Source organism: Taudactylus pleione, unplaced genomic scaffold, assembly GCF_031769625.1.
Source record: "Taudactylus pleione unplaced genomic scaffold, aTauple2 ptg000532l, whole genome shotgun sequence".
NCBI classification, from domain to species: domain Eukaryota; kingdom Metazoa; phylum Chordata; class Amphibia; order Anura; family Myobatrachidae; genus Taudactylus; species Taudactylus pleione.
Genome location: NW_028284934.1, coordinates 937792 through 962035, shown reverse-complemented (window position 1 = coordinate 962035; position 24244 = coordinate 937792). Strand labels below are relative to the sequence as shown.

The following is a 24244-nucleotide window of genomic DNA, read 5'->3' as shown; positions in this document are numbered from 1 at the left end:
ATATATCCATGTGAGCAAAGCTGCGGGCAAATGCTAGTTGGAAAATAAAATTGAGGAGGAAAATAATCATCAAGGACGGGAGTCACCTTAATTCCATTGCCCTGTCTCTTAATACTACCTACCATCTGAGTCTTCCTACTGCAGAAGAAGTAGAATTATGAGATTAGATTATATAGGGAAAACACCCAATAGTGGAACTCCAGACACATATGTACTTATTATGATTGTTAGGAAATCAAACTCAAGTTACTGTATAACATCAAGGAATACATTCATATAGACTTTTTAGTATACAAAGTGTGTTATTTTCCAAAAGTATATAGAAGGGAGAGCACCTTTGGCTAAAGTGTTGGTATCGTGTAGAAAATTTATGTACGGTTGGAGAGTGACAAGGCCCAAGCCATTGTAATTTTTTTTTTTTTTATTCATCATCAACTTAACTCATTGTTTCCCCCTAATGTACCAACTAATTTTGACATCAAAGTGCTCTATACGTGCCTGGAAAATGATGGAATGTGAGGGAGACCTTACTTGGATCTAACACACTTTTTACGATCACATCCTTAAAGAACATTTATACATATCTCAATTCTATTTATAAAAACCCTATAAGTAATAAGCAGTTAAATTGCTAAGGACAAGGTAGGTGTATGTGCTATTTAATATTTCCATCTTTCTTCCAACTGCTGGTATTACAAATATCACAGGTCACTCACCAACTGGCATATCGGGAGCTGGGCTACGACTAGGTGTGGTGGGACCGGGAGACAGACTGTGAGTTGGGGAGGCTGGGAGGCTCTCACTGGAAGACAAGGACTGGTGGAGGCCTGAGGAGAAGCTCTTGCTGGTTTGTAATACTGTTGATTGCTTAGAAATCTTCTTGAAAAGTGAGCGCTTCCTACATTGAGAGAAATAAAGCTGGTTACGTGGGTAGAAAGTAAAATATGGAAGCGCTTGTTAATTCAGTAGTGCAGAGATATGGATGTAATGAGGTAGTGTGATTAAGGTATCGTATGTACTGTATAATGTAGTTGTACGATACAGGCTTGTGCAGATAAAATAAGGCTTAAGATGGTTCATTCATGAGGAAAAAAGGCAAGCATACAACACAACAGCAAATTCTTTTTGCAATGATTATAGTTCCTGAGACTGAAGGTTTGTGTGGCATTCCACATGTTCAGATGGAACGACCGGTATAAAGAACAATTAACCTACTGTGTCCCATGCTGTGTTATGTGCCGGCCTTTATTAGCTTCTGATCTTCCCAATATGCATTCTGAATAATAAGCTATAAAAGGGCCTGCACATCCATATACAAAATTGGCTATTATTATTATTATTATACTTTATTTATATGGTGCCACAAGATAAAGACTACTGATAGTATTGGGTTAAAATTATTAAAACAGATAAAATCACCCAGTAATCCAAATATAAGATCATATTCCAAAAAATCATAAAACCTTAACCTTTTTGGTTAACTTTATAATAGAGAATATCGCACACTTATGTAGTGAATTTAAAATCTCACACCAAAGACTCCACTGCTGTTTTAAAATTACTTGAAAACTATGATTGGCAATAAAAGATGTAACTGGGTCACTATAAAAGTACAAACTCTAACATACTCCACTATAAGGGCCTTACCACTATGGAGAGCTTACTGACTATTGAAACAATACATATTTCCTAATTGGTATCAAATTTACCTAAATGCATAACTATATTATATTACATAATCAAATCTACCTTCAACATCAAGGTACTACAATTTAAAGGCAGTCGTGTGAATATTTATATGGGAGGGTGGGAATTACAATACAGTTGTGTCCTCATATACCTAGCCTTTTTGCACCATATGGCCCAATTCCCATACTGTGCACTTTTTCCACAATTTTGCAACTAAAGCTGGCCACACATCTAAAGATCATCTGTCCAACCAGCCAACTAGTTGATTGTTTGGAATGAAAATCTGGTAAGGTATGAAAGCAAATGATAATCAGCAATTTGCTCCCAAACACTGGAAAATGGACCAAAACTGCTGTTTGAACAAATTGTTTAGATCAAACATTTAAAAAACTTGTCTGAACGACCATTTTCATCTGTTTTCTGGCATTTAGGAGCAAATTGCTGATCATCAGTTACTCCCATCCGTTACCAGATTTTGATTCCAACCAATCAACTAGTTGGCTAGCTGGATGCAAGTTGGTCTAGTGTGTGGCCAGCTTTAGTTCGCATGTAGTGTACAGGTACATAAGATTAGTTTTTATGTCACAAAGGAATTAGTACAAAGTCACTGATTGAACATAACGATGCATGGCGCAGGTCACTTCTATCAGACCTCTCTTTAACCTTTTTACACACACTGCGTGATTGCAAAATACATGCTATATCGCATTTTTACGCGCTACAAGCAGTGAAGGTCTCCGTTTTTAAAAAAGAGCGTGTCCTGCAGGAAGCGCTGAGTCACTGACCTGTGTGCATCGTAGCAGCTAATAACAATCCTACAGTGCTGCAGCATGCACTAGGCAAAGATGGGGTCACATGGCCTGAATCCAACATGGCGGCACAGTAGTGTAAGTGAGGTGCCGGATGGGGGCTGTCCTGTCCTGAGCCCGTGTGAACCGGAAGCGCCTGTTCTCTGGCTCATTCAGTTGGCAGTTTCACTCGCATCGAATCTGTATTTTGGCCTTTTTACCCTACATTGTGTACTTTTTCCTCAATTTCGCAACTTTTTTCCTCATTGTGCCACTTTTCCTTAATTTTGCATCTTAGGGCCGACTCATGTTTGCAATGCCGATACTTACGTAGTTGAGCGATTACTGGCCGATAACCCATGTATCATGGTCGCACTGTGCACGTGGCAAGGTACCTTAGCGATGCCACTCGCAGGAAGGATTTGTTTGCAAAGTGAAATTCAGGGATCATTTGGGGGCGATTATAGGGAGTGGCGGCAAAAACGCAGATTTGATGCAACAGTTTCTGGAGCGTGTCTCAACTTACAACTGCGATCCCATACGCAGATAAAAGTCTGGCCATTCTGCGCAACTATAGGGCTACTCAGATAGTCGATTATTAAATGATCTGTGGTGGCAGCTGCGTATGTGAACGCAGTTGCTTGGATTTGCGATGGCCCTGGGGGCGTCTCTAATACATATTCCGGATTCTGCGACATTTGCTTATATACAGTGCCTTGCAAAAGTGTTCACCCCCTTGGCTTTTTACAATTTTTGTTACTATACAACCTGTAATTTTTTTTCTTTTTTTAAATCTGAATTTTATGTGATGGATCTGCACAAAATAGTCTAATTTGGTGAAGTGAAATGAGAAAAATATATATAAAAAAAGAATCTTTATAAATAAAATTCTGAAGACATGTGCATATGTAATCATCCCCTTTGCTATGAAGCCCCTCAAAAGTTCTGGTGCAACCAATTACCTTCAGAAGTCACATAATTAGTGAAATGAAGTCCACCTGTGTGAAATCTAAGTGTCACATGGTCTGTCAGTATAAACACACCTTTTCTGAAAGGTCCCAGAGGCTGCAACACCACTAAGCAAGAGGCATCACACCATGAAGACCAATGAGCTCTCCAAACAAGTCAGGGACTAAGTTGTTGAGAAGTACAATTCTGGGTTGGGTTATAAAAAAAAAATATCCAAATCTTAGATGATCCCCGAAGCACCATCAAATCCATGGAAAAAACATGGTACCACAACAAACCTGCAAAGAGAGGACCGCCCACCAAAACTCACAGACCGGGCAAGGAGGGATTAATCAGAGAGGCAGCACAGAGACCAAAGGTAACCCTGAAGGAGCTGCAGAGTTCCACAGCAGAGACTGGTGTATCTGTGCATGTGACCACAATAAGCCGTACACTCCATAGAGCTGGGCTTTATGGAAGAGTGGCCAGAAAAAAGCCATTACTTAGTGATAAAAATAAGAAGACACAATTTGAGTTTGCCAAAAGGCATGTGGGCGACTCCCCAAATGTATGGAGGAAGGTGCTCTGGTCAGATGAGACTAAAATTGAACTTTTCGGCCACAAAGGAAAACGCTATGTCTGCCACAAACCCAACACATCCATCACCCCAAGCACCTCAACCCCACAGTGAAACATGGTGGTGGCAGCATCATGCTATTGGGATGTGGGGACTGGGAAACTGATTCGATTTGAGGGAAAGATGGATGGTGCTAAATACAGGGATATTCTTGAGCAAAACCTGTTTCTGTCTGCCTGTGATATGTGACTGGGATGGAGGTTCACCTTCCAGCAGGACAATGACCCGAAGCATACTGCTAAAGCAACACTCTAGTGGTTTAAGGGGAAACATTTAAATGTTTTGGAATGGCCTAGTCAAAGCCCAGATCTCAATCCAATTGAGAATCTGTGGTCAGACTTGAAGATTGCTATTCACAAGCGGAAACCATCCAACATGAAGGAGCTGGAGCAGTTTTGCCTTGAGGAATGGGCAAAAATCCCAGGGGCAAGATGTGGCAAGCTCATAGAGACTTATCCAAAGCGACTTGCAGCTGTAATTGCCGCAAAAGGTGGCTCGACAAAGTACTGACTTTAGGGGGGTGAATAGTTATGCAAGCTGAAGTTTACTGTTATGTTGTCCTAACTTTTATTATATAAATAAAAAAAGGATAATAATAATACTAATAAATGTTGTTTGATTCACAATATAAAAAAAAACACAACTTCACAGTTGTAATCATGTTCTGTGAATGAAATGATGCACACCTTCAAACAATCCATTTTAATTCCATTTAACTCAACAAAACATGAAAAATGCAAAGGGGGTGAATACTTTTGCAAGGCACTGTATTCGCACTGCAGTTGCGCGGGATAACAGCTGCGACTGCATTAGCGTACATATCTGAATAAGGCCCTTAGTTTTCTTATAGTGAACTAGGTACTTTAGATTAGTGTTTTTATTCTCAAAGTCAATGACAAGCTGAATGGGACTATTTGGCATGATTTGAGAATAGGTCATATGTTTTAATAAGTTTAGTATATCTTTTAGCACCAAGTTATTTGGTACCCATATTTCTTTGGGATATAATTTTCTATGTATTTACTTCAATATCTAAGGGTTAATATTGCTGCTGTTCTAATCACATCTTTTATTTGAGATGAAACACGATCAGAAGTTCCAGATTCTATTTAGTTTGGTGCACAACAAAGGAATGGATGGAGTAAAGACAGTGATGGCTCCTGACCTTTGGTAGTAAGTGTTTTCAGTTGTACCTTGCATTTCCATGTTATTGTTTTTAATATGGTACATATTTCACCTACGCATACAACTTAATTACACTATTAAATGTGTGTACTTTGGGCAAAGTATTTTGTGTTTCTTTAAATTCGTGAGACCCAAAGAACCAGAACCAACAGATTCATTGTAACACCATTTGCTTACAATTGTACAGGGTCTATTAGAGGTTGCTGGCAAAGAAGACCTGCTCTCCAGAGGGTAAATAGTTGAGTCTTCCATATCCAAATATTCAGAAATATGGAATTTTTTTTAGCATGACTACGATCGTGAAATCTTTGCCTTTTGATGGTTCAATGTACACAAACTTTGTTTAAGGCACAAAATTAATAAAAACATATTGTATAAAATTACCTTCAGGCTTTGTGTATAGGGTGTATATGAAACATAAATGAATATCATGTATGTACACAAACTTTGTTTGAGCCACAAAATTATTGAAAACATTGTATAAAATTATCTGCAGGCTGTGTGTATAAGGTGTATATAAAATATAAATGCATTCTGTGTTTAGATTTGGGTCCCATTCCCAAGATATTTAATTATGGTATGCAAATATTCCAAAATACGTAATATTCCGATATCCAAAATACCCCTGGTCCTAAACATTTTGGATATGGGAGACTCAACCTGTAATGTCATATAGGAATATCACAGGATTTTCCTTCCTAAGGCAGAAGCATATTGCAGTTCTTCATTAACAATGCATGCAGAATACATCCCTCTAACTACTGACCGACAAACGTGTACGACTGCTATCTTTAATCAATAAATGCCAAACAACAGCTTCTTGTTTTACACAAACGTATTTAGACATAAAATGGGTAGATCGAGTTAGTGTTCAGTCTAGCACCCTGCACCTGTCACAATCCGTACAGTTCCTCTTTCCTGCCTTGGGTGTCGGCTCTCTGCTCTGGTGCTTCTAGCACACTCTGGTCTGTATAATAAAAGTTTGCTGCCTTAGTTGACTGTGCTTGAAGCACCAGAGCAGAGAGCGACACCCCAGGCAGGAAAGAGGAACTGCACGGGTTGTGACAGGTGCATGGTGCTAGAATGAACACTAGTTAATATGTCTATCTCCAGATAGGGTAATACAACAGAATCTCCTGTCTCAAAGCCACCTCTTTGGATTCAAATCTTACCTGTCTTGACTTTCCCTCTTCCTGCTTTTCTTGGTCCTTCTCGCCATCCGACCTTTACAGCTGTTTTTTCTGGCAGGACCAATCTTTATGGAAGTGTTTTCTAGGGGGGTTGTCCTCAGTGACACTTTGTTACCACTCTAAATTAAGACAAACATTGTATGTGCTATTTAGGGACTAGCATTACCCAGAGCAAACACATATCCAAGTTCATAAGGTAAAGTACAGGTAAAGGACAAAAATACTTCAAAATGTAATAAGCAAAGCCAATAAAGTAATTAGCTAAATAAATAATAAAATGCTAAAATCAGATGAAAAAATATATTTACAAAGTAGAAAACTTCAACGGGCTAAAATCAAATTTTGTACTGGAAGACAAATATTGTAAAAAAAATACAACATATAAAATACAGTAAACACAATAAATCACTAAAAACTGCAAATAATTTTTTTGTTCAAGTAGTATTAGTAAGGTTTCTAAAATGAATTTCCAAAAGGTAAAAAAACAAACAAACAAAAATATTTAATGTAAATCCCCAACTCCCTAAAAAAATCCAGTACTACAGTAAGGGGCTCTGAATTGTTGGTCACAAGAAAATATAACCCGCATGACAAAATGTATTGTGAAAACACAATCCACACAGATACACATCTATTATGAATATATACCTTTAAAAGAAGTTCCACTACATCCATATGTACCAGGCCAAGGACAGATTCTCCATTCACATGTGTTATCAGATCGCCAGCTCTCAGCCCTGCTTCATGAGCTGGGCTTCCATCTTCCACACTCTGGAAAAACAAAATGAAATGATTATAAATCTTTGAAATTGGACTTTACCTTAAATCCAACTCACCAAATCATGACTCACCCAAACCATGTGGTGGACTGTATACACGTCGCTTTCTCCCATGTAAACACGGATGGCACGCAAGGTGAAGCCATACTTCTTCCCAGAGCTGTGTATAATAATAGGGGGCCGCAGGCTTGTTACTGCTGTTTCCCGGATAGGGGAAGAGTCCCTGGAAGAGGGGTTGGATGAGAGAGAGTGCGGGGATATGGGACTCATGAGGGATCCACTGCCAAAGTCATCTGCTGAGACAGAACAAATTACTATTTTTATTTGTCCATAGGCCTAGGAACAAGAACTTGCAGATCAGTGGTTACAATTCTGAAAAACACAAAACTCAGTTATAATCAACCACTAACAACTTCTGCAGACAATCAATAGTTAAATTATAAACCCAAAAGAATAATGTGCTCATAATACCAGAAACTGAAAAAAAAAAAAAAAAAAAGACTACACTGAAACCTATAGTCTATAGCAAATACAATTTCACATTTAATAGAAAAATTCATGAATTCATATGAATTCAAAGGAAGAGGGGCTACATATGTCTATTTTGTCACATAAATACAGGAAATGAAAATAAACAGGCAAATAGAAGTTAAGAGTTATGGTAGACTTACCATTGATAACTCTAGGTCCATAGGATCCACAGGGATACCATGGGGATAACGTGATTGGAGTGATCCAGGCACCAAACAGTTAAGCTTTCAGCTCCCAGGGTGCCTCATGGTCCTCCTCCACATAAACCCCACCCCTGGCCTTAAGCATTCAGTTCTGTAAACAAGCCCAAGGCAGGAAAAGGAAAGAGGGGAAGGAAGAACAATCGTACACCAGAAACACTGTCAGAAAATGAGGGAATCCGTGCCTGAAAGAAAAATTACCTAATGAGGCCAGGTGCGGTATGGTGGGTCCTCTGTGGACCCTATGGACTTCGAAGAAAGAGTTATCAATGGTATGTCCACCATAACTTATTTTCTTCTTCAGGGTCCATAGGGATCTACAAGAATACCATGGGGATGTCCTAAAGCAGTTCCCCTAAGGGTGGGGGACGCTCTTGAGCAGAAAGGAGAACTCGACGCCCAAAGGAAGCATCCTGAGAGGCAAAAGTATGAAGGCGTAAAACCTAAGAAAAGTGTGGACAGAAGACCACGTGGCTACCTTGCACAATTGTTCAGCAGAGGCACCACGACTTAACGCCCATGATGGCCCCACAGACCAGGTACAATGTTCTGTTGCGGTGTTTGGGACAGGGAGATCAGCCTGTGTGCACACCTGAGAGATAGTCATACGTACCCATCGAGCCAGAGTCTGTTTGTTAGCTGGTCATCCTCATTTGTGAAAACCATATAACACAAAAAGAGCACCTGATTTTCTAACAGAGTTTGCACCCGCCACATATATACGGAGAGCAAGAACTACATCCAGGGAGGCTTCACCTACAGAAAAGTTCTGAAGACTGAAAAGCTGGAACCACAATCTCGTCATTCACATTAAAACGGGACACTACCTTATGAAGGTAACCCTCCCTTGTATGAAGAACAGCTCTATCCTGGTGAAAAATAAAAATGGGGAGTGACAAGAAAGCGGTGCCAAATCAGAGACTCTGCATGCAGAAGAGATATTGAAGAGAAAAAGTGTCTTCACTGTCAACCATTTCAAATAAACAGAGTCCAGAGTTTCAAATGGAGGAGCTTGTAGCCCCTTGAGAATTTTCAGTATAAAACTATATATAGCTTAAAAAGCAGGACCAACAATTAATATTCAACTGAACACAGCACATTCAGAACCAAGTGATGAAACAATGTAAGAGATTGTAACTATATGTTACCAGCATGGGAAGAATTTCATATAAGCTGGAGTCAGTAAATATGCCCTCTAATAACGGAGGTCTCCTAGAAAGGTTAAAGAAAAATATGCAAAGTCCCAATAATCAAGCTGGTGTACAGATGAGCCTGTATGACAAGTCAGTGTCCCGTATATTAAGAGCCGATAAGTACAATTAGGCTTAGCCTGGACTCTCAACGCATATATGAAGTCTGATGGTATTGAGAGCAGCTGGGAGCAGGCGACTCCGGGCACAACAGGCAGGTAAGCACGAGCTACGTTCCTGTAGCGCGGCTAGGAGAGGCAGCTGGACGCCGCTGTGAAATGATGATCCATGCGGCTGGTTAAGTGCTGGAAAGAGCTCCTGGCTGTATTCAAACAAAGGCGGCAGTGTCTGATGCGTTTCACCGTGGCTCCACCCACGGCTTCGTCAGAGGCATAGTTCTAACCCAGCCTGGAGAAAAGCAAGTACCCGGGAAACCCTAAAAACCTTAGGGTAATACTTTCTGTGGGAATACCATTTACAAAAAGAATGCCAAACTCTGTAATAGATGCGGGCAAAGGAAGGATTTCATGCCAGAATCATTGTTTGAATCACAGAGCTGGAAAAACCTTTGGCTCTTATGATGGAAGACTCAAGAGCCACTCCGTCAAAGACAGACGGGGTAACTTGGGATGTAGGCAGGGACCCTGTGCTAACAGATTCGGCCATAGAGGAAGAGGAAAAGGAATGTCTATGGATAGATTCCATATGTCGGTGAACCAATTACGTCTGGGCCAAGCAGGAGCCACTAGTATTACAGTTCTGCCTTCCTGCTTGAATTTCCTGAGGACCCTTGGGAGGAGGGAAATCGGAGGAAAGAGATACGCCAGTTTGAAATCCCATCTTACTGCCAGTGCGTCCACTAAGGTGATTGAGGGGTCTCTGGTCCTGGACCCGTACCTGGGGGCCTTGTAGTTGTGACGTGATGGCATGAGGTCTATATCCGGTAGGCCCAATTTGTTCACTAGGAGTTGAAAAAACCCCGGTTGGAGAGCCCACTCTCCGGTATATATGTCATATATCGGGAGTCCGCTTCCCAGTCGAGGACTCCCGGGATGAATATTGCTGAGATAACCGGAAGATGACATTCTGCCCAGATCAGAATGTTTGTCACTTCCCTCATGGCTACGTGACTTTGCGTGCCCCCTTGATGATTGAGATAGGCTACTGTGGTCGTGTTGTCGGACTGGATCTGGACCGGCCTGCACTGGAGCAGGTCCTGTGCCATGATGAGTGCTTTGTATACTGCTCGAAGCTCCAGAATGTTTATGGGCAGATGACTTTCCTGATTTGTCCATCTTCCCTGAAAGGTGTGATGACTTGTCACTGCCCCTCATCCGCGAAGACTGGCGTCCGTGTTGCGAAGCACCCAATTTGGAATCCAGAATGGGCGACCTTTGTCTAGATCAGGCATGTCAAACATGCGGCCCAAATAAACATTTTATGTTAAGCTATCAGAGACTAAAGACTGCAGTGATGAAGTTTGCGGGTGACATCATGGCGTCACCAGCGATGAAAGGAGCCTGCGCCTGCTGGATCTAGTTAGATCCAGTCAGCGGCAGCGACAACGCAGGAGAGGTACCCAGCAGCCAGCGTGAAGAGAGGTAAGTACTGCAGTGGGGCCTGTTCTACACTGGGAGGAGGCACGGCATAACGGGCACTACTAGGGGTATTACTGGGGCCACAACATAAGGGGCACTGCATAAGGGGCACTGCATAATGGGCACTACATAAGGGGCACTACATAAGGGGCACTACCATAAGGGGCATTACAGGGGCACTATTGGGGCACTGCATAATGGGTACTATTGAGGGCACTGCATAAGGGGCACTACTAGGGGAATTACTGGGGGCACTGCATAATGGGCACTATATAAGGGGCTCTAATACAGGGGGAATTGCATAAGGAGCACAACTACAGTGGCATTGCATAAGGAGCTCTTATACATGGGGCATTGCATAAGGGGCTCTAATTCAGGGGGACGTCGCATAAGGGGCACTGCATTTATTTTTATTAATAGTAAACCTTTCAAAATTGCATATAAAACTTTTTTTTTTCTTGCGGCCCACACACTTTTAGACCTTGAATATTCGGCCCGGTTGGTATTTTGAGTTTCACAAGCCTGAGCTAGATGATCCTTTTGTAGCCACCACAGGGGAGAGAGATGAACCTCCGGAGTGAGAAGGATCCTCTGGGACTTTATTAAATGATAGATACTGTCCATTCCACTGGGAGAGAATCAATTTTTGCAGAGGCCTGGAGTGGAACTGAGCATATTCCACCATGTCGAAGGTTGATACCATTGACCTCAGGACCTGCAACGCTGATAGAATGGATACCCTTTGATTGCATAGCATTTTGTGAATTCGCAATGATAGGGCCGTAATCTCGTCCTCTGGCTGAAACACCCTTTGTGCCAGAAATGCCCCCAGATGTACCATCCTCTGTGTTGGAGAAAGAGAGGATTTCTTCCAATTGATGATCCAGCCGTGCGGCTGTAGACAAGGCCATGGTCAGTTGGAGATGGTGTTGTAGAACAGCTGGAGACTGTGCCAATATGAGAAGGTCATCCAGATATGGTAGTATTCTGATTCCCTGACTTCTGAGGTAGGCCGTCATAACCGCCATTATTTTGGTGAAGACCCGAGGGGCTGTTGATAGACCAAAGGGCAGTGCCTGAAATTGGTAATGTTGTTGCAGGACAGCAAACCGTAGAAACTGTTGGTGGGATGGCGTAATAGGCACATGCAGATACGCATCCTGAATGTCCAGGGAAGCCATAAAGTCCCCAGGTACCATCGCCAAAATAACGGACCGAAAAGTCTCCATACGGAACTTGGGTACATGGATGAACTTGTTGAGGTTTTTCAGGTATAGAATAGGACGATGAGACCCATTCGGTTTCTGAACCAAAAATAGATTGCAATAATAACCCTTTCCTTGTTGACCCAAGGAAATGGGATTATCACCCCGGCCCGAAGCAGGGAGTAAATGGCCTCCTGGAGGGCCAAGGTCTTGATAGATTCTGATGGGAGAGTTGTGCAAAACACTTCTGGGGAGGACGTCTCCGGAAAGTGAGGGCATACCCCTGAGAGACTACTTCCCGGATCCAGGCATCTGTTGTTGCTTGATGCCAGTAGTCCGCAAATTGAAGAAGTTGGCCTCCCACCCTAGGATCCCCCAGGAGGAGGCCCGCCCCATCAGGCAGAGGGTTTGACGTCTGGCTTAGAAGCTGGACGTCTGACCGGCCAGGACCTTTTAGTTTGCTGCTTGGTTGTCCTGCGAGAACTAGATAGCCTGGAGGAAGACTGTCCTTTTGCTCGTCGCTGGGGACGAAACGAGGGAAAAGACTGCCTAGACTTAAGCGTAGCTGTTGATGGCAGACCTGCAGATTTTGAAGCTGCCAGAGTAGCGCTCATCTTATCCAATTCTGCTCCAAAAAAAGTTAAGGATTCCAGAGCCTTCTTTGACCCTGTATCTGCTTTCCAGGACCTTAACCAAAGGGCCCTACGAGCAACAACTGAAGCTGCTGATGCCTTAGAAGCCAGGAGCCCAGCATCTATTGAAGCTTCTCCCAAATAGCTTCCCGTATGTGGGAGATACTTAAGTCAGCTCTTCTCTGGTAGCATCAGGTAGAGTATCTTCCAATGCCCCTGTCCATACAATGATACAAGGATACAATGATGCTAATCTTTTCGTAACATGGAACCGTTTATCCAGGTTACCACATGCCTCTTCCATAAGTTCAGTGAGCTGCTCAGATTTAGGAAACTCCGCTTTTACCACCTTCTGGTGTTTAAACACTGGAGCCTTAGGTCTAGGAGCTGGTTCATCATCCTGTATATATAGGAGTGATTTGACCGCACTCACCAAGCAAGAGGCATCCACTGTAGAAGAATGGTCCTCCTCTCCCGAGATAGATCCTGGAGAAGAACCCGGCGCATCATTTGATTCCTCTGATGATGCGTCTGAATCTACATGCTGAGCAGACTAATAAAAAGAGAACCTCCGCTTAGGTGCTTTAGAGACTACCTCTCTGTTTGCAACAGCCGACTGAGCCATATTCTGACTGGAGTGGGCATAAACATCCACCCAGGAAGCGTGTATAGGAGGTGCAAACATAACCGGCTATGGGTATCCCATTAAAGGAGGCAGTGCAGGAGTAGCCTGATCCACTAGCTATGTCATCACCTGAGACAAGGAGGACACCCAAGATAGCTCCTTTACAGGGGCTGGTACCTGGACTGGTGAGGCGGTTCTTTATAACAGACAGCACACAAACCATCCTTTATAAAGTCCTGAGGGGACAAGGTCGCCAACCAGCACAGGGGCCTACGCCTCCTGTTTCCCTTTTGACATAGCAATTACAAAGGTAACAATGCAATGTAATGTGCCAGCCTTCACAAATACCAAGTAAATGTGTAGTACCAAGGAAAACTCCCACACACCTGTAACAGAGGGATGAGGAGAAAAAACAGTAATAGTTATAACGGATGGTCAGAAAAATAAAAGACAGTATCAACACAGCAGCTAGCAAACAATCACATACAATGCATATGTAATTAAGTTGCCATAGACCCTGTATCAGCTACTCAAACAGGAGGCTTGGTAGGATATAGAGCACTATATACCTGGCCCAGGGGAGAGGTATACAGGGAGACTGACCCAAAACCTCCTGAGACCAAACCAGAGTGTGTCTCATATGCACGAGAAGGGTAGGAGGAGCGACCCAGATGCGTAAAAACCTTTCATGGATCTGCGTCGGGGCAGGAGCTGCCGGGGGAGACCCTACCTACCCTAAGTTGCATCAACCGGCCGGGTAAGCTGGCCTCATGGCAACAGAGGAGTCTGCTGCCGATCCCCGGTGTCAGACGATAAGGCCTCAATGGTTTAGTGAGGAAGCAGACAGCCCCGGGCCCTCACTGCAGTGGCCTCTGGTGCGTCTCCAGCACTAGAAGCAAGGACTTCCGTGAGCGAGGAATCGCCTTACCTGACATCTCAGTGCGTCCGGTTGCAGTCCGGGCCCCAGCATCGCTGCTGGCAAGCTCTGCCGTGACCCGCCGAAATCACCAGAGACGTTACTGGTGTTGCGGCCCGGCGGAGGTAGACTGAGTCGCAGTGTCGCAGAGTCGCAGTCTTAATTCAGACGCTCAGCACTGCTAACGCAAAAACATAAAAATTAAATAAACATAAATAAAAGCATGGGACTGCCTGAGCAATCCCCTGTAACAAAGGTGCGTCTGAATCATGCCGAACCAAACAACCAACTGAATGCCTGTGACCAGGGTATATGTGGAGGACCGTGAGGCATCATGGGAGCTGAAAGCTTAACTGTATGGGTGCCTGGATCACTCCAACCACATTATCCCCATGGTGGATCCCTATGGACCCTGAAGAAGAAATTAACATGATTTTGCTTAAAGAGCAGGAGCTATGATTGAAGGTTTTAAAAATATGCAGCAAGGAACTCATGTTGTGTTCTTATTAAAACATACACAGGATATGAGAATAGGTGAATACTGGATTTTAACCAGGAAATTGTCTAATTTGAACTTGGAGATAACCATGCAAATTAGCAGCACATAGGTTTTTTTTTTTACTTGTAGATTAATACCCACAAGGAAGATAAAAAGTTAACTCTGTTTACTTAGCAAATGTTTCCAGGAAAGCACAGCAGGAATGTCGACAAACCCTTGAATAGACATTAGAATTCTATGTGACAGTACAGGTATACATTTTAAGGGAATGGAACTGTAAAACTTTAAAATATTTAGCATTTTAAATATTTAATTTAATGCAATCAATAAATACAATAAACAATATAAACTTAAGATAATACAATTCACTTTCATGCCACTCTCTCCTGTGCATGACTGACACTGCAAGGAGAAGGCAGAGCTCATACTAACTTTTCTTACATTCCAATGTAAAGACATAATAATTTTATCAGTAGTCAATTTAATTGTATAGATAAGATTATTTTAAAGGTTTTTTTTAGAATCCAATTGGCTGCAGCCTGCAATTCCATTACCGGGTTTAATGTGCAAGGAAACCTATTGATTCCGCAGTTTATGCAGAATCAGCGGGTTTCCGTGCTTTAACCCCTGATTTACTGTGCAGGGAAATTGCTATTAAATTAAACAGCATTTCCTCTCATGGCATGGGTAATGGATAATTGGATTCCCCCCCAAAGTAGGGAAATTAATTTCAGATATTACAGATACCACAGTGGAACTTTCATTTTGTGATTCAAAGAGATCAGGACCCCTACAATAATTTTGAATGGCTGATCTTCCTCGCTAAACGTTCATCGTTCACTCGGACAATCCCTCCATTGGCTACCTATATTCTACGGAATTCAATGTAAAACACTTTTACTTATATATAAAGCTATTAACCAAGCTACACCAACATACATCTATGTACTTATCTCAAAATATCTCAAGATCTGCGTCTCTCATTTACACCTATCACAATTCACGGTTACAGGACTTTTTCTGGGCTGCACCTACTTTGTGGAATGCCCTCTCTGATAAAACGCATTAGAGGGTGGCGTAGTGATGTTGCCGCATACCTTAGTCGCCGAACTATTGACATTGCCACACTAGCCGCTTCAGCCTTGAGCCTCTGAATAGTTTTCTCTACTGGTTATATGCGGCCACAGTCATTTCATCTTTGGGAGCGATTACTAAACAAAAAATGGCGGTACTGCTACTGTGAGGCGTGGAGAGTCCAACAAGACTCCAAGATGCTTGTGGGGATATGCAATTTAAAATCGAATATTTGCTACGAGTTGAACCTAAAGACCGGTATTTTTAGTTAAAACAATGCTAATAAAACTTTTATGCACTATGAAGTGCCTCCTCTTCATTTTGTTCTGACAGATTTACTGCCTTTGGGATCTCAGGATTCTTATATTGAGGGGAGCTGTGAACCTTATTCTATTAGATCCTGGTGCTAATTTCTGGATTGTACTTAAGCAAGTACACACTATATGATGAATCACCCAACGCAAATCGGAACGCTATATTGTACACATCGTATAGTGTGTACGCCCAATATATATATATATATATATATATATATATATATATACATACACATACATATATACACATACACACAGTATATATTATATTATTCACCAACTGTTTGTTGTAGTCACCCACCTTGGTGCCAGTCCTCAGTGGTATACAAACAGTATAGGCTGAGGATGCGCTGGTATGAAAAGGAAAAAAAAAATAACACACACACCCAGAACACCACTCAAGTATTTCAAAATATGCTGTATTAATAGCACATTAACGTTTCTGGGCTACAGTGAGCCCTGTCTTCAGGATAAAATGACAAGAAACTCAGGAAGCTGCGACTGAAAAAGTTACATGACAAAACTAGTCAGACGGAGAGTGGTTTTCCAACTGGAGTGTTGTTACACCTCCTGCAGTCCCAGCACATACGCAGTTAAGAACTTCTGCACAGCAATGTGGAAGACGGCGATCAGTACCTTCTCCAGTGAGCGAATGAGTGCTAACAATCTGGCAAACCATCAGCTTTACTACCAGCATTTACAGGCTGTTTGCTCAGTGGTGTCCATCGGATCAGTTAATAACATCTATCCAGGAGAGGGACTGCTAATTATCAAGCTGGCTGACTCACTGACCTCCAGCTGCAAACTTTACTGTACCCACATTGCACTCACTGCTTTCAGGATACTAGTGTCTCCTAAGAGGTGGACCACCTGACTGAATTATTTACGTTTGGATGTTGGGTGGTTAAGTGGAATAACAGACACAAGTTCCCAAAGGTCATTTGACACTCACTACGCTGGGGTTACTGCCATATATTTTAAACAGGATAAGAGAGAGAATAATATATATATATATACATACACACAGACACACACACACACACACACATACATACAGTATGTGTATATAATGTCCACAGTCCGACTCTCCCTTCAATATATGAAATCATGCCGGGTGCCCACATAAATGCACAAACACAGTATAATATACTTCACCAATGGATGCAGCACTCCTGGCTCAAGAAATAATCAGCACTAAGTCGGCATATAATACAGTGTTATATACCGACTTAGCGCTGATTATTTCTTGAGCCAGGAGTGCTGCATCCATTGGTGAAGTGTGTATATAGATATACACACTTTTATTGTGTGCATTTTTTTACTGCAATAGATATTTCATCTGTAACACTTTTTGCTATTTTTGCAAATGATTGGCCATATTGTTTATTAACTACAGTTTAATAAGTCATTTGGTATCCAGTCTTTAGGTCTACAGAAAAAATGTACACAATGTTTAGGTAGACAATACAAGTTAGACAGGCAATAGGTCGACAGGGTCTGAAGGTTGACACACTAAAGGTCGACTAGTAAAAAGGTCGATAGGGACAGAAGGTCGACAGGGCCATTAGAAAACCATGTGGCGACCATTAATGACCCGGTCGACCTTTAGTGTATCGACCTTCAGACCCTGACGACCTATTGCCTGTCTAACTTGTATTGTCAACCTTTTTATTGTAGACCTAATGATCAACACCAAAGTAATTTTAGTGAGACCACTTGTATTGGTAATAAACAATTAGTATTGAATTTCTGACTCTTGGCATTTCTCATATTTACCACAGCAGATCGTTGCCAGCGCTGACTGTCTGATCTTTGAATACATTTTGAAATAATTACATTTATGGTTGATTCAAATATTTTCTATACTTACCACCACTTATGATCACAGTTTCGCATTAAAATCCATTATAATGTGATAATATGTGATGGGATATTCCTATTTGTTGTGCAATGCTATTCATTCTGTCTAGAACAGATTTTGTTTTATAATGAGTCAATTATTTGACAACAACCTAACGCAGACAACATGGATCTCAAAATCCACAAATCACTTTTATTACTGCTCTCCTTTTCATGGATATTTACTCAAAACTAACCAATGTAGACTGCATTTGATTACAGCCATGTTAATGACATTATAGATGTAAATGATATAACAATAATAATTCCATAATGTCTCACCAGAGGTAATGATAAGCGATAGTGCAGAAACAGATGCAGATTTGGGGACACGACCACCTATAGAAGAGTTGTGTTTTTCAGGTGTTCCTTTCTGGACCCGCAGCCGGCGGCTGAGACACTGTTCCAGCGTGCGTGGAGTAGAACTCTTGGCTCCAGTGCTATTGCTGCGTAGACGAGTCCGGCTCAGGCTGACAATATCTGCTGCAAATAGAAATATTGCAGGTGTCAGAGAACTTATCAATAACATAATTTAAACAACTTGCTTTTTAACTGTAAATTAATAACCAAGAGTTTTTTTTGTAATTAAGGAAATTTTTCTCAAGTAACTTACCTACATCTAAAAGGTAAAAAGTAATTATTATTTAACATGAACTACATATCAGGCATTTGATGGTCTGGAAGTAACTCTTGGGTTGGGGGGGGGGGTGACCCATCACAGGAGGCAAGCAACGGCTCACCGTGCACCCTGCTCTGTGCCAATGTGTGGCTGTGGAGAGGTAAGATAGCTAGGCTGCACGTGCTGGGGCATGCATTGTTACTGGAGGTGTCTGTGCTGCTCTTCCCTCCTCGCTGAAACCGGCAATGAAAAGCGCAATGAATGATACAGTCACCACAGCATCCAGAAGCACCTCATGCACCAGCCAGGTGCTGACTTCTGCCCTGGGGGTGCTGGTGGTCCCATGTGCCTTCACTTTGTCCAGCAGCCTCAGGGCAGTGCAGAGTGAGTCCAGATCCGGGCTCTTAGGGGCAGCTTGCCTCCAGTGCAGGATGGGCCTAGGCGGAGGGGGCGGCTGGGATCCTCCCTCCGGCGGGAGCAGCCCCGTGTAGTGAGCACCTCCAATGTCCAAACTGCCCCCACCGGGTCTTAAGTTACCTCTGCCTAGATACAGGTGTAAAATTCTGGACATATACTCATTACCCTAAACAAATATATACAATACTACCATCAGGTCCGGAAACTGGTTGTGGAGCCCCTGATGTTTATTTACTCCCGTCCTTTTACATACAGTAAAGATAAGATAAATTTCACTCAACCCAATAAGAAATGACACTCCCTCCTTCGCGCCTACCACTCATGCCTTTCTGCCCATGACTTTGCCACCCATTTTAAATCTGAAATTGAATTATCCATCACATCTGCTCCTTTCCTGCAATACCCTTACTCTCCCCATCTACACAGCCCACTATGTGCTCCCTCTTCCTGTACATAATTTCAAGGTTTTCTTTTCTTTTTACTTTCCCCTGCTACCACATTGTCGCTCTCCAGGTTCATTTTCATCTCTTGCTATAAAACACGATACCATTGTCTTATCAATCCTCATAAAATAGCATCTCGACCTCGTCTTTTTCTACCACCCAAACGCCTTCCTAGTCTATGTTATCAAATTACTTGAGCAGCTTGTCTTTAACCACATTACCAACCACCTCTGCCATAGCTTCCTCCTCAACTCAACGACCTTCTCTCTGCCAACTTCAAGGGTCACTTCTTACTTATCCTCCTGTTCCTAGACATCGTGGATCACCCCTTTAATACACTGCCATTTGTGACACTTTCCTTCCTACCGCTCCTTCTCCACTCCATTTACCCATTGGGGTCATACAAAAGTTCATCCTCAGCCCTATTCTTGATTTACACCACCTCCCTTGATGAAGCTATGGCCTATATAATCCATTTTATCCTCGCCTACAAAGACCCCAGCTTTTAAACTGCCCCCTTCCACACATCTCCAACCTCATCTCTTACATCCTCCCTGCTGTAGCAACTTCTCCCACCTCATGTCCCCACTGATAACCACACAGCAATTCCGCCGTCAAGATTTATACCGTACTGCTCCACACATGGAACTCACTCCCACTTACGGTCAGACTATCAAACTGCTTTCAATGCTTCAAAAACTCTTACCGGCCCCAGTCTCCCTGCACCTTCATTCCATGTCGTCATCTCATGTCAGTCCCTCCACTTTAAATTGCAAGTACTCATGAGAAGAACCCTCCCTTCCCCTTGTCTTCTTATATGCTCCCATATTGTCCACCTGTGCGTTCTTGACCCTTACTTACTGTATGTACTCTATGCCACTTATTATTATGTCTTATGCACAGTATTTTGTTTTTAGGCTACAAATGCTATCAAATGCAGTTATGCTTCCATTATGGCCTACATTTTGCCTATTCTTTATCATGTGAAAGTTGTCTATGCTCACTTTATGTGACACAATATAAATAAATGATAACCAGCAGGGTGTCTGCACATCACAGGCCATAGGCTGCAGTCTATGCAGCCCTCTCCTCCTTGCGATCCCCGTGATTGACAGCTGACGTTACCAGGAGACGGAACTTAAGTAAGGCAGCTGCGATGGGAGGGGCATGGCCTAAGCCTGGAGCTGCCAGCAAAAAGGCTGGCTTATAGGGGCTGTATGAGGTGCAGCCCCTAGTAGCCAGAGCGGGCTGCTGTAATAGCAGGGGAGTGGCTTCCCATGGGAAGCACTCTCTCTGCTACTGCAGTCCGGACTGGCAGTCCCAGCGGGAGAAAACACCTCCCCTTGGGACTGCCTGTCTGGCTGTGATCAGCAGGGATTGCTTCCAATGAGAAGTCACTACCACGGATAGGCAGTCCCTGCGAGTGGTGGATTTTACTGGGGGGCTGCAGTCCCTAGGTAAAATCCGCCACTGAGAAAACCAATAATTCTGACGGCCCTGGTACCTACCTTCATAGAATAGGCTAATTTGACACATTACTTTAGCTGCCACCTGTCATCTGATGGGTGATTGGAAACAATTTAAGTCACCCTCCTTCCAGGTGGCCTTGAATAGATTCAGGTATGTCTGCTAGGAGGAAAATATGACATGCATTATTAACAATTTGCTAAATTGTTTTTTCAAGTTCTGGGAATCCTAGGCAGTCTCCGCCTCTGACAGACTGAAAAAACCTAACACTACGACTATGGCCCGTATTCAATTTGGGAGCAAAAAGTCCATGCTGGAATTTTCGCTCCACATCGGAGCTTTTCCTGGGATAAAGTATCGGGCGCGTGTCCGCTTTATCTCCGTATTCAATTTAAAATCATCGAAAAACGGGACCCGGCGAATTGGGATCTACAAAAAAAAAAAACGGGAATTTTTGGGAATTAATTGTAGGACCCCCCCTAAAGATGTCCAGACATGGGGGATAACTATGGGTACTCCAGTTTTTGCCTGCAATTGAAAGTCGGGTTTTTAAATAGCGGCGGCATGTGTTTTTTCCAGACATTGAAGAAGTGATGCAGAAGAGCACTTAGGTTATTTTTTTCATTTTTTGAAGTGGTCCCATCAAATTTGGGGTACATGAAAATGGGTACTAGCATATATTTTTTTTTAATTCTGCAAAAATGCACCTGCCGCTAATAGCCTATACTCGAAAACACCTGCCGCATATTTGCAGAACACCCCTGAACCTATTTCCCTATTTTTAAACACTTTTTCCACTTTTTTTTTTTCACCCCAAATATTTTTATAATTTTTTTGGGTTGTCCCTATTTTTTTTAAAACTTTTTTTGACACAGTTTATTTTTTAAATATCATTCCCAGGGGTGCAGGCTATTTTTTTTTAAGTCTGCACCCCTAAACCCCAATTCTGCACTTTTTCACCATTTAAAACATGGTGAAATCTTATCACCGTTATTTGTCAAAGACTCTTCGAACCTGCGAAAAGTCTTTGAAATTGGATACGGGGATAATTGAAACATGCGCAAATGACGTCATCGGCGATAATTTATCACCGATTCCGACTTCTCGCATCCAAATTGAATACCACCCTATGTATTAAAGAAATGTGGACTATCCACCTCATGAAAATGATGATAAGAGTTATTTATTCATTGTGAATTGTATTAATTGACTTTATGGTGATGCCTTCATTGTGTTAAGCTGGGTACACACCTGGCCGACCTAATGATTAGTAAGTGCATACACACCAATCGTTCAGCCTATGTGTCATTTAAGTTTGCCTGCCCAGTTGACATGTCAGTCACCAGCTGGTCCCTGCAGCTAGTGTACGGGCCATCCATACACACAGCTAGACGTTCTGATATATCTGCAAGATATAGCGCATTTGTTGTGCAGCAGGGTAGATGTAATATGTCTGTGAACAACATTCACAGACATATCTGACGACTCTTCAATAATATTTTTGCAAAAATAAATAAATGACATTTTATGTACACTACATGTTTCCATTGATAGCTTAATGAGATTAAGACAGCAAAAGTAATAGGTTTGTCACTTGGAAGCAAAGTACGGTAGTTCTGGAGCTTTTTTGCATGAATTCTTACCGCAAAGTGATGTTGGTTTTGAGGTAGTCCCTTTCCCGTCCACCAAAGAGTAGATGGGTTTCTCAGACTTGTGATCAGAACCTTCATCTTCAGAGGAAAATGCAAATCTTGGCATGGTGTCAAGGCTACATGTGCTGGTCAGGACACATGGGCTGGCACTGCGCTCACTCAGCCAAGAGTGATGGGAGGAGCCTGACGATGTCCAGGACCTAAGCCTGAGGCATAAAGAACATGAAAAAATACTGTTTCTCAGCAACAAACACCATCAAAATGACATTAGGGATAAAAAGATAGTATCATAAGCTTTGGCCAGATGAGAAATGCCATAAATTAGACACATTTATTTTTTTCAACTTATATATAAAATAAAAGAAAGTGTGTGTGCCTGTCTGTCCTTTATGCACGGTCAGAGTTTAACCAAGCTCCACCAAATTTGGCATGGTGGTGTAGTTTGATCAGGTTTAGGTTTGTGGCGAACTTTGAAGATCGTCAGGGCAGAGATTTGTGACAGAGAGAGAGAGACCAGGCTGGTGTCAGATCAAAAAGTTGCATTAGTATTATAACAAAATTAGTTATATGGTAATAAGATAAACTGGAGGTATTGTCTTTCTAGATGCTCCAGGGGGAACAGGAAAAACATTCCTCCTAAATCTAATCTTAGCCGAAGTTTGTAGCCAAAAGCAGATTGCAATTGATATTGCCTCCTCTTGAATGCAGAAACATTAATTATACAACATTGTTTATACCTAAGTGCTGAGGTAACAGTGTCTTAAAAAAACTCTATATAAATGGATAAATAGGTCCTTTCAGGGCGAAAACCACATTAACAAATAGTGGGGTCCTTTTCGGGATCAATGGATTGGGCTTATAGGCAAGTACAATGTAAAAAAAGAAGGCTGCAGTTGGACTTCAAAGTCCATTCTTCAAACCAAGCTATCCCAGTTAGTATATTATATTATTTATATATGTAAGTGTCTGTGCGTGTCACAGTCCCCTCATGGTTTACAGAGGAGTTGCAGTCTGGAATCCCAGATATATCGTTAATGTAAACCACTGACGACTAGGAGTTCCCTGATGCCAAAACAGACAAAGATAAGGCTATACTTCATCTGCATTTGGTACAAAAGTCATGGGATAGGTGCTTAGTATTGTGTAGGACCCTCTATAGCCCGGCAAAGTGCAGCAACTCAACGTGTCATCGATTCCACAAGTGGACGGAACACAACTGGAGAGATGTTAACCCATGCTGTCTGGATAGCTTCCCACAGCTCCTTAACATTTGTAGGTGCAAGATCTTGGCTGTGAATGGACCTCCCCACCATGTCCCATAAATGCTTGATTGGTGTGGCTACCACATTCACCAGACATGAAACCATTCGTGTGAACTCTCCAGAATGCTCCTCGAACCAATTCTGGACAACTTGGGACCGGTGACATTATCCTGCTGAAATATTGTATCTTTGGGGGTACTTGAAGTCCATGAAGGGCTGCAAATGGTCATCAAGCAATGTAGCGTAACGGTTACCGGTCAATGATGCGCTCAGACGGACCAGCGGACCTAATCCATGCCACATGAAAACAAGATTATGGAACCACCACCAGCCTGCATGATGCCTTGTTGACAACTGAAGTCCATGGCCTCATGAGGTATGTGACACACCCGAACCCAACCATCAGCCCGAAACAACTGGAACCATGACACATAGGACCACACCACGTCACCAGTCCTTCAGGGTACAAATAGCAACGTCGC

At 42.4% G+C, this 24244-nt stretch overlaps 1 protein-coding gene across 3 annotated transcripts in view; it reads right to left on the bottom strand.

Moving 5' to 3' along the window:
- Nucleotides 1-24244, bottom strand: part of MAST3 (microtubule associated serine/threonine kinase 3) — a 254091-nt gene that overhangs the window by 4177 nt on the left and 225670 nt on the right. For 2 of the 3 annotated variants that reach the window (XM_088450860.1, XM_088450862.1), the window contains exons 22-27: nt 22492-22706; nt 18185-18385; nt 7289-7509; nt 7086-7208; nt 6420-6556; nt 717-898 (exon numbers count right to left, since the gene is read on the bottom strand). In XM_088450860.1, the coding sequence (XP_088306986.1) occupies nt 717-898; nt 6420-6556; nt 7086-7208; nt 7289-7509; nt 18185-18385; nt 22492-22706 (1079 nt within the window). Of the gene's footprint in view, nt 1-716; nt 899-6419; nt 6557-7085; nt 7209-7288; nt 7513-18184; nt 18386-22491; nt 22707-24244 lie in introns of all 3 variants that reach the window. The other variant, XM_088450861.1, reaches the window with a different exon arrangement.